Genomic DNA, 12023 nt, shown 5'->3' with positions numbered 1-12023 from the left:
AATTAAAAATTCCGGTATTTCATAAATATGTGGACGACATTTTTGCCATTTTACCAAAAAACCAGGTTGAACATGTGCTTACAATTTTTAATAGTTATCATCCGCGTTTAAGGTTTACATGTAAACTTGAAGCTAAAGGTGGCATTCTTAGACATAATGGTAATAATAGCACGCTAATTATTAATTGAGATCGTAAGCCTACTTTCTCTGGCAAATATGTGAACGTCTATTCTAGCCACCCTTTTAAATATAAGATTAACACCATCAGGAGCTTAGTGGACAGAGCAATATTGCTATCAAATAACAGATTTCATGATGGTAACTTAAAAATGATAAAAGTCATCTTATTGAATAACAATTTTCCGCACACAATAATCCAAAAATTTATAAACAAAAGATTAATCAAATTGAGAAATCTTAATAATAAATCAGAACATACTGACAGAGATAGTAGATTCGACTACAAAAAATGCATTGCGTTACCATATGTAAAAGCTCTTAATGAGGGGATAAACCGTAGATTGAATAGGATTAAACACTGTTTTCACTATACTTAAAAAATTGGATTGTCTAATAAAAAGAGGGAAGAATACGATAGATAAAGAATGCAAGAAAGAACTCGTATACTGTATTGAACGTGAGGATTGCGATGCAAATTATATGAAACAAACTTTATAGGAGGAATAATATGAACTACAATTTTCTTTTTCCGTGAACTATTTTATGATTATTACAACCAAAATGAATAGTTAGAATTGTAAATAATATTTATTCATTAGTTCTCGTAACTATTTATTTTAGTTATAATAACCATAAAATAGTTAATGGAAAAATAAAATTATAGTTTATGTTATTCTGCCCATATAGTTTGTGCAACTTTTATTTTTTAATTAAATTTTTAATTCTTTAACAATAGATTTATTTGCAAAAACTATAAAATAGTTTATTTAGCTGTATATTATAGTTCTATATACAAAACTATATGGTTGTCATCTATATAGTTGCTCATACTATAATTTTTCTCTCAGTGTACGCAATATAGATTTTATGCGTTTTATTGGAAAAATTGAATAAAGCAAATGCGAAAAATTAGTTTTTAAATTGTTAGAAAGAAATTTAAAAAATGATATTGTGATTCTTATTATTTAAAACTTTTTTTGCTTTTGTAAAATGTATTACACAACGGTAGTTCCAGAAGTACCCGACCTAACAAAGAAAACAAAAAATTTAGGAAAAATATCTTTATTTTTCAACATAGTCTCCTTTTAGCTCGATACACTTTTCCCAATGATGTTCAATAGCTTCGATATCCTATTTATAGTACGAACCGTCTTCGCCTTCTTTAGAGTCGATTCTCCTCTTGCAGTCCATCGTTTTGACTGTTTCTTCGTCTCAGGGTGTCTCTCGTCAGGTGTGAAATGATGGACCCATGCTTCATCTATGGTTATGAATCAACGCAAAAACTCAGCTTTATTATTGTGAAACATTGCCAAACACTCGATTGAAACATCCTCACGATGCTGTTTTTGTCCCACTGTGAGCAAACGCGGCATCCATCTTGCGCACAGCTTTCTCATCTCCAAATTTTCCGTCAATATGTACAGCACTTTTTGAAATACTTACAGTGTCTGCTAGCTCACACACATTCAGTCGATGGTCATCCAATATCATTTTATGGACATTTTCTTCACCATTTGGTCGATCACTGCGATATTTGTCTTGGCAGCTCGTACGGTCTCGTTTAAACTCTGCGACCCAATATTTTACTGTTGTAAACAAAGGAGCAGACTCCCCCAGAGTAGAATCTAGCTCGGCTTTGATATTGGTTGGACTGAGACTTTTAAAATGAGTTTTTTTTTTGTATCATATAACGATGACCAATTTTTCCATGTTTTCAAATTTATTGAGAGTTCACTATTGATGGCTGCCAAACAAATACTAAATAACGTAGCGTCTTCAAACTTTACACTTAAGATGCCATTTCATGGGCGTCAGTTGACGCGCGTCAAGACGATTTGTGATGTCATGTTAGTTTCTGCGTCGACGCTGAAGAAGTTCGAATTTTCTAACTTCTACAGCGTCAAACCAGCGTCTAATCGTCGCGCGCGATAGACAACGCGAAACGTTACAAAACTGACGCGTGAAAACTTTTGCGCGTCAGAATTGGTCAGAATAGGTCAGAATGTTGGCGTCAACTGACGCCCATGAAAAAGCACCTTTAAGCTTTATAAGATTGGTACTTTCTACTATAGTAATTTTTTTTAAACAACCGCCATTTATACGTCAATTCGAGTACTTCTTGGATTACCCTCGTATTGTACTTATTTAGAGATGTAAAGTATATTTTAGAAAGTCAAACGAACCAATTTTAAATAATAAAAATTACAATATTATTTTTAAATTTATATTTTTTATTCGACAAAAAATTTAGAAAAACATAAATGAGATTAATTTTTTCTTCAAGTTGATACAACTGGCAAATTTTATTCAGACAATTACAGTTACGACATTTCGGCCCCTGCTTTGGGCCCTTATTAAGTAATGTACAATCACATATAAATTTGTGACTCGTGTCAGCGAATCATGATTATAGCTGTGAAATTGTATAAAAGAGTCAAAGTATGATTGTGTCAAAGTATGAAAACTTTTTAATATAGAATCATAATTAAATTAAAACGTAAATAATAAAGAAAAACGACCAAGAACTTACGTGTTGTTACATTAAATATTCGTGTCAATTAATAATAATATAATTAATAAAACCACTGCGTGTTTAATGAACCCAATGAAGAACTTGTGTCGTTGGATGCAGAGTCGCTTTTCACAAATATATCAAAGGAACTGGTAAAAAAAGCCATAGAAAAACGGTGGATAGATATTTCCAAGTATGTAAAATTTAATCTTTCTCAATTTTTGTATGCGATAGACCTCGTCTTGAGCAACACAAGTTTCAGTTTTGACGGGCTTTTATGAGCAGATTTTCGGCAGTCCCATGAGGTTACCATTGTCTCCGATATTAGCAGACATAATACTGGACGATTTTGAAACAGAATGTTTAAGCAAACTCAACTTTAATGTGTCAATGTATGTCAAATATGTGGATGACATTTTTACTATTTTATCAAGAGAATACATTGATCATGTTTTTGACACTTTTAATAACTATCACCCTAGACTAAAATTTACATGTGAACGAGAATCATCTGGTTCGATTTGTTTTTTAAATATGACTTAAAAAAGAAAATAATAAGTTAATCAAATTGGTTTAATAAACCGACGTTCTCCGGACGTTATGTAAATTTATATTCTAGCCATCCTGCAAAGTACAAAACTAATACTATTATCAGTTTAGTCGATCACGCGATACTATAGTCCGACAATAGATTTTATGGAGCAAATATTAAAAAAGAACATCCTATTAAACAATTGCTTCCCCTCGGACTTAATAGACCGTCATGTTAGAAATAAACTAAAAATTTTAAAACAACGGAAGAATAATTTGCCTAACGTTTTGAGTATAAAATTTGATTTTTAAAAATGCATAATACTACCATATGTCAAGAGCAGTAGTGAAAATGTCAGCCACTTTCTAAATAAGTTCGATTTAAATACTGTATATACAGTTCCAAAAAACTCAACGAAATAATTAGACGCGGAAAAGACAGAATCGAACATTAAAGAAAACAAATGTAGTGTATCGCATCAAATATAAAAGTTGTTCAGCGTCTTACATCGGACAAACCAAGCATCATTTAGAAAAACGCATTAATGAACATATGAACATAAAAAAAACATAAAACTAGTTAATCCGTTGTAAGCTTATATCGATGTTCCAAAAATCATGACTTTAATTGATCGATACCTCCCCCCACCCATAGTATTACATAACGAAAACACACTCGAAAAAGAGAAATCGCTGAAATGTTTTTCATAAAAAAGACGACCAATACTTTAAATTTGCAAAAAGACACTGAAAATTTAAATCCGATTTACAACAGCGTCATTAGACACACATGAATGTTTGCCTTTGCTTGCGCTTCGATATTTTTGTTTTTGTCTACTAATCCATGGTGTCTGTCAATCGGTTGCTATAGTAATTATGCAAGATGGCGAAAACTTGGTGCTGCGCGACAAAAATTCGTTCGAGGTAATAGCACACCTTGTTACTTCCATCATGTACCAATCAATCTGACGGTTACTGCTCACCAGTAAAGACCTATATTGTCAACTTCAATATTCATAATAGTATTATTTTTATAAATTAAACACGCAGTGGTTTCATTAATTATATTATTATTAATTGACACGAATATTTAATGTAACAACATGTAAGTTCTTGGTCATTTTTCTTTATTATTTACGTTTTAATTTAATTATGATTCTGTATTAAAAAGTTTTTCATACTTTGACACAATATTCTTTTATACAATTTCACAGCTATAATCATGATTCGCTGACACGAGTCACAAATTCATATGTGATTGTACATTACTTGATAAGGGTCGAAAGCAGGGGCCGAAACGTCGTAACTGTAATTGTCTGAATAAAATGTGCCAGTTGTGTCAACTTGAAGAAAAAATTAATTTCACTTATTGCAAATTATCACTGGCGACTTTCAAATTATACGTTGACTTTGTTAGAAAAACATGTTTTACATATTTATTTTATTCATTTTTTTTAAATAATATAAAAGTAATTAGTTTTAAATCTCCATAAAATTGAAAATCTTTCATTTTTATATAATTTAAAAACAATTTTTATTTCTATGTATCAGAATTTTATTAGCAAATTCAATTTAAATATTTTTTTATTAAAAAATAATTTTTTTATTATAGCATATTAAGTTTTAAATAGATAAGATTATAAATTTAAAATGACTAACATCAAAATGATGACAGTTTGTTGTCTGAAAAACTATACAAGTTAATTTTTTAAATATTGTATGCTTAAACATTTTTTATTTGATAAAATATGTATAGAGGTGATGTTGAGCAACAAATGAAAGAAAATTTGGGAAGTAATTTTAGACGATACAGTAAGACAAAAATAAAAAATAAAATTGTAATTATTAGATTTTTTAGTTTTGTTTTTTAATTATTTATGTTTAAATATTTATGTGTTTTAAATCTTTACGTAAATTGAATTTTCGATAGAAATTTTATTTTTTAGTTATAATGTTTAAATATTTAGAGTTTTTACGTGTATATTTAATTTATAATTGAAAACAAAGTTTATTATGATTACAATTAATCATAGTTTTATTATTTATGATTTTCATCTTATTTTACCATGTAGAATAAAAATTTTGTCCCATTTTTTATTTTTTTAATTTTTTAAAGATAGATAATAATTTTTCAATATTTATCCCATTTCTGCCTAATCGTCTATTTTTGGACACTTGCGTATCTTGGTCAGATCTCATGAGAAAGAAATCCCACAAATACATTTCTAGTGGTAAAAAGAGTTGCTCTTTTCATTTCTGACATTAGTTTTAACACACAACCCCCCGACATATTAATATGAGCTCTAATAGGGGTGAAAGTAAATCTGATTATTTTCTCAATATTGCAATCGTAATTCTTATTGACATAATTTTTTTGGAGTCTGAAGAACTACAAGATGACGTCGTGAAACATTTTTTACATTTTCATCTCTCTTTATCCCTATCTCTAATCCTTGTGTGATTCTACTTCCAAACAACGGATGAAGATGAATTTCGAATTGAAATTCAAAACGAGCATCTTCGAAAACCTTGAGAATAAAAACAGCACAATTTTGTTATTTTTTCCGATACTTCAACCCCCGTCTTCTGAATAGGTATAGTATTAAAAATAACAAAATTGTGCCGTTTTCATTCTCGAGGTTTTCGAAGATGCTTGTTTTAGATTTCAATTCGAATTCCATCTTCATGTTCGAGAGTGGAATCACAAAAAAATATGGGTAGGAGTGAAGAGGAATGAAAATGTAAAAAATATTTCGCGACGTCATCTTATAGTTTTTCAGACTCAAAAAAAATTTTTAACAAGAATTACGATTGCAATATTGAGAAAACAATCAAATTCACTTTCAGCCTCATTAGAGCCGCCATATTAATTTTTCCCGGGGTCGTGCGTTAAAACTAATGTTAAAAATGGAAAGAGCAACTCTTTTTAATACTAGAAATGTATTTATGAGATTTCTTTCTCGTGAGGTCTGACCAAGATACGCAAGTGTCCAGAAATGGACAATTGGGTGAAAATGGGTTAACAGCGACATTAATGACCAATAAAAAAATCAATATAGATTTGATTGAATTTTCAATATTGAAAAGGTAATCACATTTTCACATTCAACATTCTGTGGTATATAGTTATATAACAGAATGATAGAAAAATCAAATTAATAAATTGAAATAAAAAAATCTCACCTAATTATGTAAGAATGAATATGAGAACTATTTGATGTAATTTTCCAGTTGATAATAACGCTTTTTTTTCTTTGGATTACTTCTACTTCTGGAATGGGCAAAATAGATGTTGCATACGCGCAATTGCATTTACGTCCTATGCATTCTGGAACGTTGTAGATAACCTACATAATGAGACAACATATTTTTGGAACTTGATATCTTATGGCGAATTCGGTTTGATGCAGCAGTGTGCACTAGTACTCACTGATGCACTCAACCAAACTATTAAATAAAACACTTTTTTATAACGTCAAAATTGATAATTTTACCTCTGGTAGCTTTCTTGCGGGAGCTCTCGGATTGGCATAAACGTGTATCTTGTACGTACAATTTGGACGTATTTGTAACTTTGGTATGCCGTATAAGTGATTTTGTGGTATTATTATGCTAAATGTACTTTTGTTTTGTGTAGTGTATAACGCAGAGTCTTCCGTACATTCCGTCTCATTTCTGTCAGTTTCTTTCGAGACACTTGTAATCATAATGCTATAATATATACACACACAATGTGCGTGTGTAATTTTTATAGATACGGATATATAATTATAATTTTATTATAAAAATTACTAATTAGTGCACCTGTACGAAGAAGGTTGTTTTCCTTCACTCGGTGGCATCCAAGACACATTCATTTTCAATGATTTCTGTACACTGTCACTTTGGAAATAATTTGTATCTTCCAAAACGTACACTGTAATATTTTCTACTACGCCAGCAAATTTCATTGGATTTCTTACGCCTGTTGCACATATTGTATTGAAATATAAAAGTGTCACAATAATTATATCGTATATTATAATCAATTTCCACCGTATAAACATTTCATTTTATAGTATGATTATTATCTAAATGATTTAAATATACTGCATTTTTAAAAGACTATTTTGTATAACTGCATTTTTGTTATAATTTATTGAGAAACAAGATGTCTGTCTTCATTCAATACTGTGCTTTATTTCAAAGTTCAAATAGGGTCTAATACCATTTATCTTACGGAATATATCTCTCGATAATTCTTATCTGATAATCATGAGTGCGTGAGAATCTTACGACTTCCTGTAAGATAATAAGCATGAATTGTAAAAATGCTACGCATTAATAATTTAATAAAAAGGTAATTACAAAATCATAAAAATTGATAAATATATACAAGTGTCAAATATTCGAAGGATTACGTATTCTCATCGATTAAACAATAAGAAAAGTTTATATGAACATGGAAACAATTACAAGGGGAGATCGCAGTTGACTCTTCTCCGATTTTAATGAGCTTTAACGAGGTAAATTTATTGATCGAAAAAAAGTTGTTCCGTGTTCGAGCTTTTTTGTCCAATGCGTCTTAAAAAATAGTTTTTATAACAATCAATAATGTGATTATAAAACATGAAGAAAAGCCCGTTAAAGCTCATCAAAATTGGAGAAGAGTCAACTGCGACCTCTTCTTGTTAGTTTGTGAGGTAGAAGAAATTTTATTACAAAATAGTTTAATCTTTTTAAAAAACAAAGCAGTTGAGAGAAAAGTATCTTGTAGACAAAAGTTGTATGATTTGTGGAGGGAATATATAATGATAAAATCAATTTTTGAAAGAATTTTTCAAGGTTATATAAGTTTCTTCTTTTTTAATGAAATTATGATTTTTTTACATAATATTTTACATAATAATGTTATTATCGTTTATTTAGTTTGCATATAATAGAACTAAAGTAGAGCTTTTTATTTAAAAAATCAATAGCTTATGAAATATAATTTATTTTGATATATTTTGAAAATTAATTGTTTTGTTTTTTTTTTAAGATATATAGATACTTATATATATATATATATATATATATATATATATATATGTATGTATGTATGTATACAGGGTTTTAATAAACCCCTCTGCATTATATTTATATCATCGTGTAGCCCACGAAAATCGAAGACGAAAAGCTCTCTAAATTCTTCGATTCTATGCATACAGCTCTTATAATTATTGTCCGAAAATAGCAAAATACGGCCTATATATGCACGGCTATAACGGAAACACGAGCGTGGTGGGAAACAAGACGATTGTTGTTGCGCGTGAGAGGAGATATCCGCGTTGTCACTCATCGCGAGTCGCGCTGCTGCAAGTTGCGAGACGAGGAGAGCGCAAACCAAATTTATTGCTATTTGCAACGCTGTTCGGTGATGGAGACTAAGGATGCTCAACGATAGCTTATAACTAAAATTTAAACATAGACTTTTAAACTGTACTACATAAATTGCAAAGCTAAAAAATATTAAAAGTTGATTGAAAACTTTCAGAGAATCACTTCATAGTATTTTTATTGATATACTTGAATTTTAAATGAATTTTCAATGAAAGCGAATAATTCGTTGGAAATCCATCACAGCTTATGCTTTCTCGTAATTTTGCAAGCTTATCAGAAGTGTGTGTAAAATTAATATTTTTTATTACTTTCCTCATACTAGCGGGCCACTTTACAGCTTTCAGAAAATGCACTATAGTATTTCCAATGATAAACTAAAGTTTTAAATCAATAAAAGACAATAATTTGTTATAAATCTGCCGTTTTCGATTTTTTCTCGCAATTTTCCAATTTTATTGATTAAATATGCAAGGTTAATATTTTTGACCACATTTTTAATATTTGCAGATCATTTAACAGCTTCCAAAGAATAAGTCATAATTAATTTTATTGGTATACTTACACAAATTATAAAGTCCGGCGTCCGTGAAAATTTCTTCTTACATTTTATGAATATACGTTTTGTGTAGTTTACGTGGTGTACGTTTACGATTTGTGACAATACAATTGTCAATACTGTGTAAAAAGTTTTAATGTGGCAACATAATTTCTTTTTTTCTTATCAGGATTGTCGTTTTGTGTATGTAAATATATGTAGTATTAAATGGCGAATATTTTAGCTTAATTTGATGTCACTCATATGTATTTGGTTTTTACGGCTAGAAATGTAACTAGCTTCTGTATCATGATATTTAAAGTATATTGTCATTTTACTGTAATATATGGAAAATTAAATGATATTTTTCAAAGTGTGTAATAATAAATTTATACATGCAAAATTGCTAAAGCGAATAGAAAACAACTAATTGTTCACGAATTACTCGCTTTCATTTTTAAAAACTTCAAGTATATCAATAAAATTAATATGACATGCTCTGAAAATGTGGCCAAAAATATTAACCTTACATATTTAATCAATAAAGTTGGAAAATTATGAGAAAAAATCGGAAGCGGCAGACTTTTAACGAATTATTTGCTTTTCTTGGTTTAAAACTCTAGTTTGTCATTAGAAATACTATAGCGCATCTTCTGAAAGTTGGAGGGAAGGAATCTGAGAAGGAAAGAGAAAAAAGGAGAAAGCGCGAGAAAGAGAGGAAGACAGAAGAAGTAAAAGGAAGAAAGGAGGAGGAAAATACATAGGAAGAAAAGCAGAGGTTGGGGGAGGAAGCTGCGAAAATGATCGAGGAAAGAAAACTGAAAAAATTAGTGGAAGAGAGGAGTGATGGAACATGGTGGAAGAGAAGGCAGACAGGGGGAAGGAGGAGCAGAGGAGGAAGGTCAAACGGAGGAGAGAAGCGAAAGAGGAAGCTGTAAAGAGACTCGAGGAGAGAACGGAGAAGCGAAGAAGAAAAAAGGGAAAGCAATAGAAGAGGAAAAGGGATAAAATTCGAGAAGGGGAAGGGAGAAGAAAAGAGGGGACGAAGAAAGAGGGAAAAGAAAATCGGAGCGGGCCTGAAGTGGAAGGAGGACGTTTTGGAGGAAGAGGTGAGGAGTGAGAGGGGAATAGGGAAGGAGAAAGAAGAGGAGGAAGAATTATTGTGGACAGAAGAAGGGTAGACAAGAGGAGAGGAAAGACAGGAAGAAGAGGGAAATGGAGGAGAGAAGGAGAAAAACAATCGAAGAAAGGACAGAGAAACTAAGAAGAGATTAGGAAAGAAAAAAAGAAAAACGAGCGGGCTTTGAGGAACCAGAAAAGATGAGTAAGGAAGGAAAAGGACAGGAGAAAATTACAGCAGAGGCAGAAAGAAAGAAGTGCAGGAAGAAAGATAAAAGCAGCGGACTTTGGAGAAAAAAAACAGGTGGAGAAACCGATAGAAGAGGAAAAAGGAAGGAAGATCGATGAGGGAAGGGAGGAAGAAGAGAAAAGAAAGATGAAAAGGGAAAAGGAGGATAGAAAAGAACAGGAGAGGAGTATGGATGTGAGTCTGAGGAGGAAGAGAAGAGTAAAGGGAAGGGGGAAAGGAGGAGGGGGACAGAGAAATAGAAAATGATGGAAGAAGAGGTAGACAGCGGAGGGAAAAGCAGAAGAGAAAGGACATCAGGAAGAGGGAATTGGAGGAGAGAGCAGGAAAAAAGCTGCAAGATTAATTATATTGTATATATGATTTTTGTGCCATATTGACGAATTGACCAGTGTAAAGAGTTTGGTGCACTCTTACAAACACCCCGGCAATCCCAAGGGGAGTCCGGAATAAAGGTACATAGCGAATCACGGGAGGCATACGAAAGGTAGACAGAAGCGGCGCGACCATCCACACAGTTGATTACAAATTCGATGTCTTTATACTGCTTGACGGATAAATAATTTTACCGGAAAAATATCTATAGTATAGACATTTGAAATTCGCGCGCATGGCTTGTGCTAGACAGAGCATGCGCCAAGAAGCATACGGTCATAATCATCATTATATATATAATTCGCGGACGTCTGCATGTATATCCGGGGAATACTCCGTCATTTGTTGTTCGATCTTCATGCCACAAGTCTCAAAATTTTCCACTTTTAAAGGGATGCTAAACTGCTCGTCAAACTTGATCGAGGTCGATAATGTAGTCATTTAGGCACGTCATTAACAAAATTTTGTATGTATTTCTTTTATAGATTTAGAAATCCTTTTCCAGAATTAAAGTTTATGTATTCCGCACACTGTTATTGTCTATACTTTAATTGTGGAGAAGGATTTTGGAACAAATTGTACAATTCTGTCGATAAAACAGATAGGATCCCCTTAAACACGAAAAACTTTTTTTCTAAGGTTCCTAGGCTTATTTTAAAAGCACAGTATTGTTCTTTGCTGAAATGCCAAGTGCGCCTTATGCTTATTATATACGTACAGAGTCTAAAACTTTTATACGCAGCAAATGTTTTCACGAGTCGACTACAGAAGTTGATAACAAAACTATAATTTTCTAACTTTCTTTCGTTTTTCATATGAAATTGATTGCAGCGCACCGCGTTACTATCTGTACTTTAATTTTGGAGAAGGATTTTCAATTCCATGCAATCAATAAAAAGATTTCGGTGTCCGAAAAATTAGTGATAAAACAGAGCAGTTTAGTATCCCTAATTAATGGAGTTGTCGCAAGCCAACTGATTGTGGACAATGCGTTCTAATAGTTTGGAAAGTTCAGGTAGGATAGCGACGGATCGTGTATCGGAGAGCGCTGTAAGAGTAGCCGACTTGGAGAGAGGCACAATGCGCGCGGTCTTCCATTAGGTGGGGAAATGGCATGAGGTGAGTGAGGCGTTAAAAAGATCACAGAGTGGCATCAGAAGGAC

The 12023-nt window shown here is 31.8% G+C and overlaps 3 protein-coding genes across 7 annotated transcripts in view; 1 reads left to right on the top strand and 2 right to left on the bottom strand.

The window, feature by feature from the left end:
* Positions 1–7303, bottom strand: part of LOC105832727 (fibroblast growth factor receptor 3) — a 36069-nt gene extending 28766 nt beyond the window's left edge. For all 3 annotated transcript variants that reach the window (XR_004964700.1, XM_036292285.1, XM_036292286.1), the window contains exons 1-3: positions 7028–7303; positions 6718–6934; positions 6407–6570 (exon numbers count right to left, since the gene is read on the bottom strand). Coding sequence is in view for 2 of the 3 variants with exons in the window: in XM_036292285.1 (XP_036148178.1) it covers positions 6407–6570; positions 6718–6934; positions 7028–7269 (623 nt within the window). In the remaining variant the exon portion in view is untranslated. The remainder of the gene's footprint in view (positions 1–6406; positions 6571–6717; positions 6935–7027) is intronic.
* LOC105834956 (protein Dr1) overlaps positions 1–12023 on the top strand; it is a 61445-nt gene that overhangs the window by 31922 nt on the left and 17500 nt on the right. The gene's annotated exons all lie outside the window — the stretch shown is intronic.
* The window catches only part of LOC105834955 (protein SMG9), a 110416-nt gene continuing 105779 nt past the window's right edge, over positions 7387–12023 (bottom strand). Inside the window, exon 7 of the mRNA XM_036292289.1 lies at positions 7387–7504. Coding sequence (XP_036148182.1) covers positions 7439–7504 — 66 coding nt within the window. The 3' untranslated portion in view covers positions 7387–7438. The remainder of the gene's footprint in view (positions 7505–12023) is intronic.

Source organism: Monomorium pharaonis, chromosome 9, assembly GCF_013373865.1.
Source record: "Monomorium pharaonis isolate MP-MQ-018 chromosome 9, ASM1337386v2, whole genome shotgun sequence".
Classification (NCBI taxonomy): domain Eukaryota; kingdom Metazoa; phylum Arthropoda; class Insecta; order Hymenoptera; family Formicidae; genus Monomorium; species Monomorium pharaonis.
Note: the sequence above shows the minus strand (reverse complement) of the source record. Positions and strands in the feature narration are given on the sequence as shown.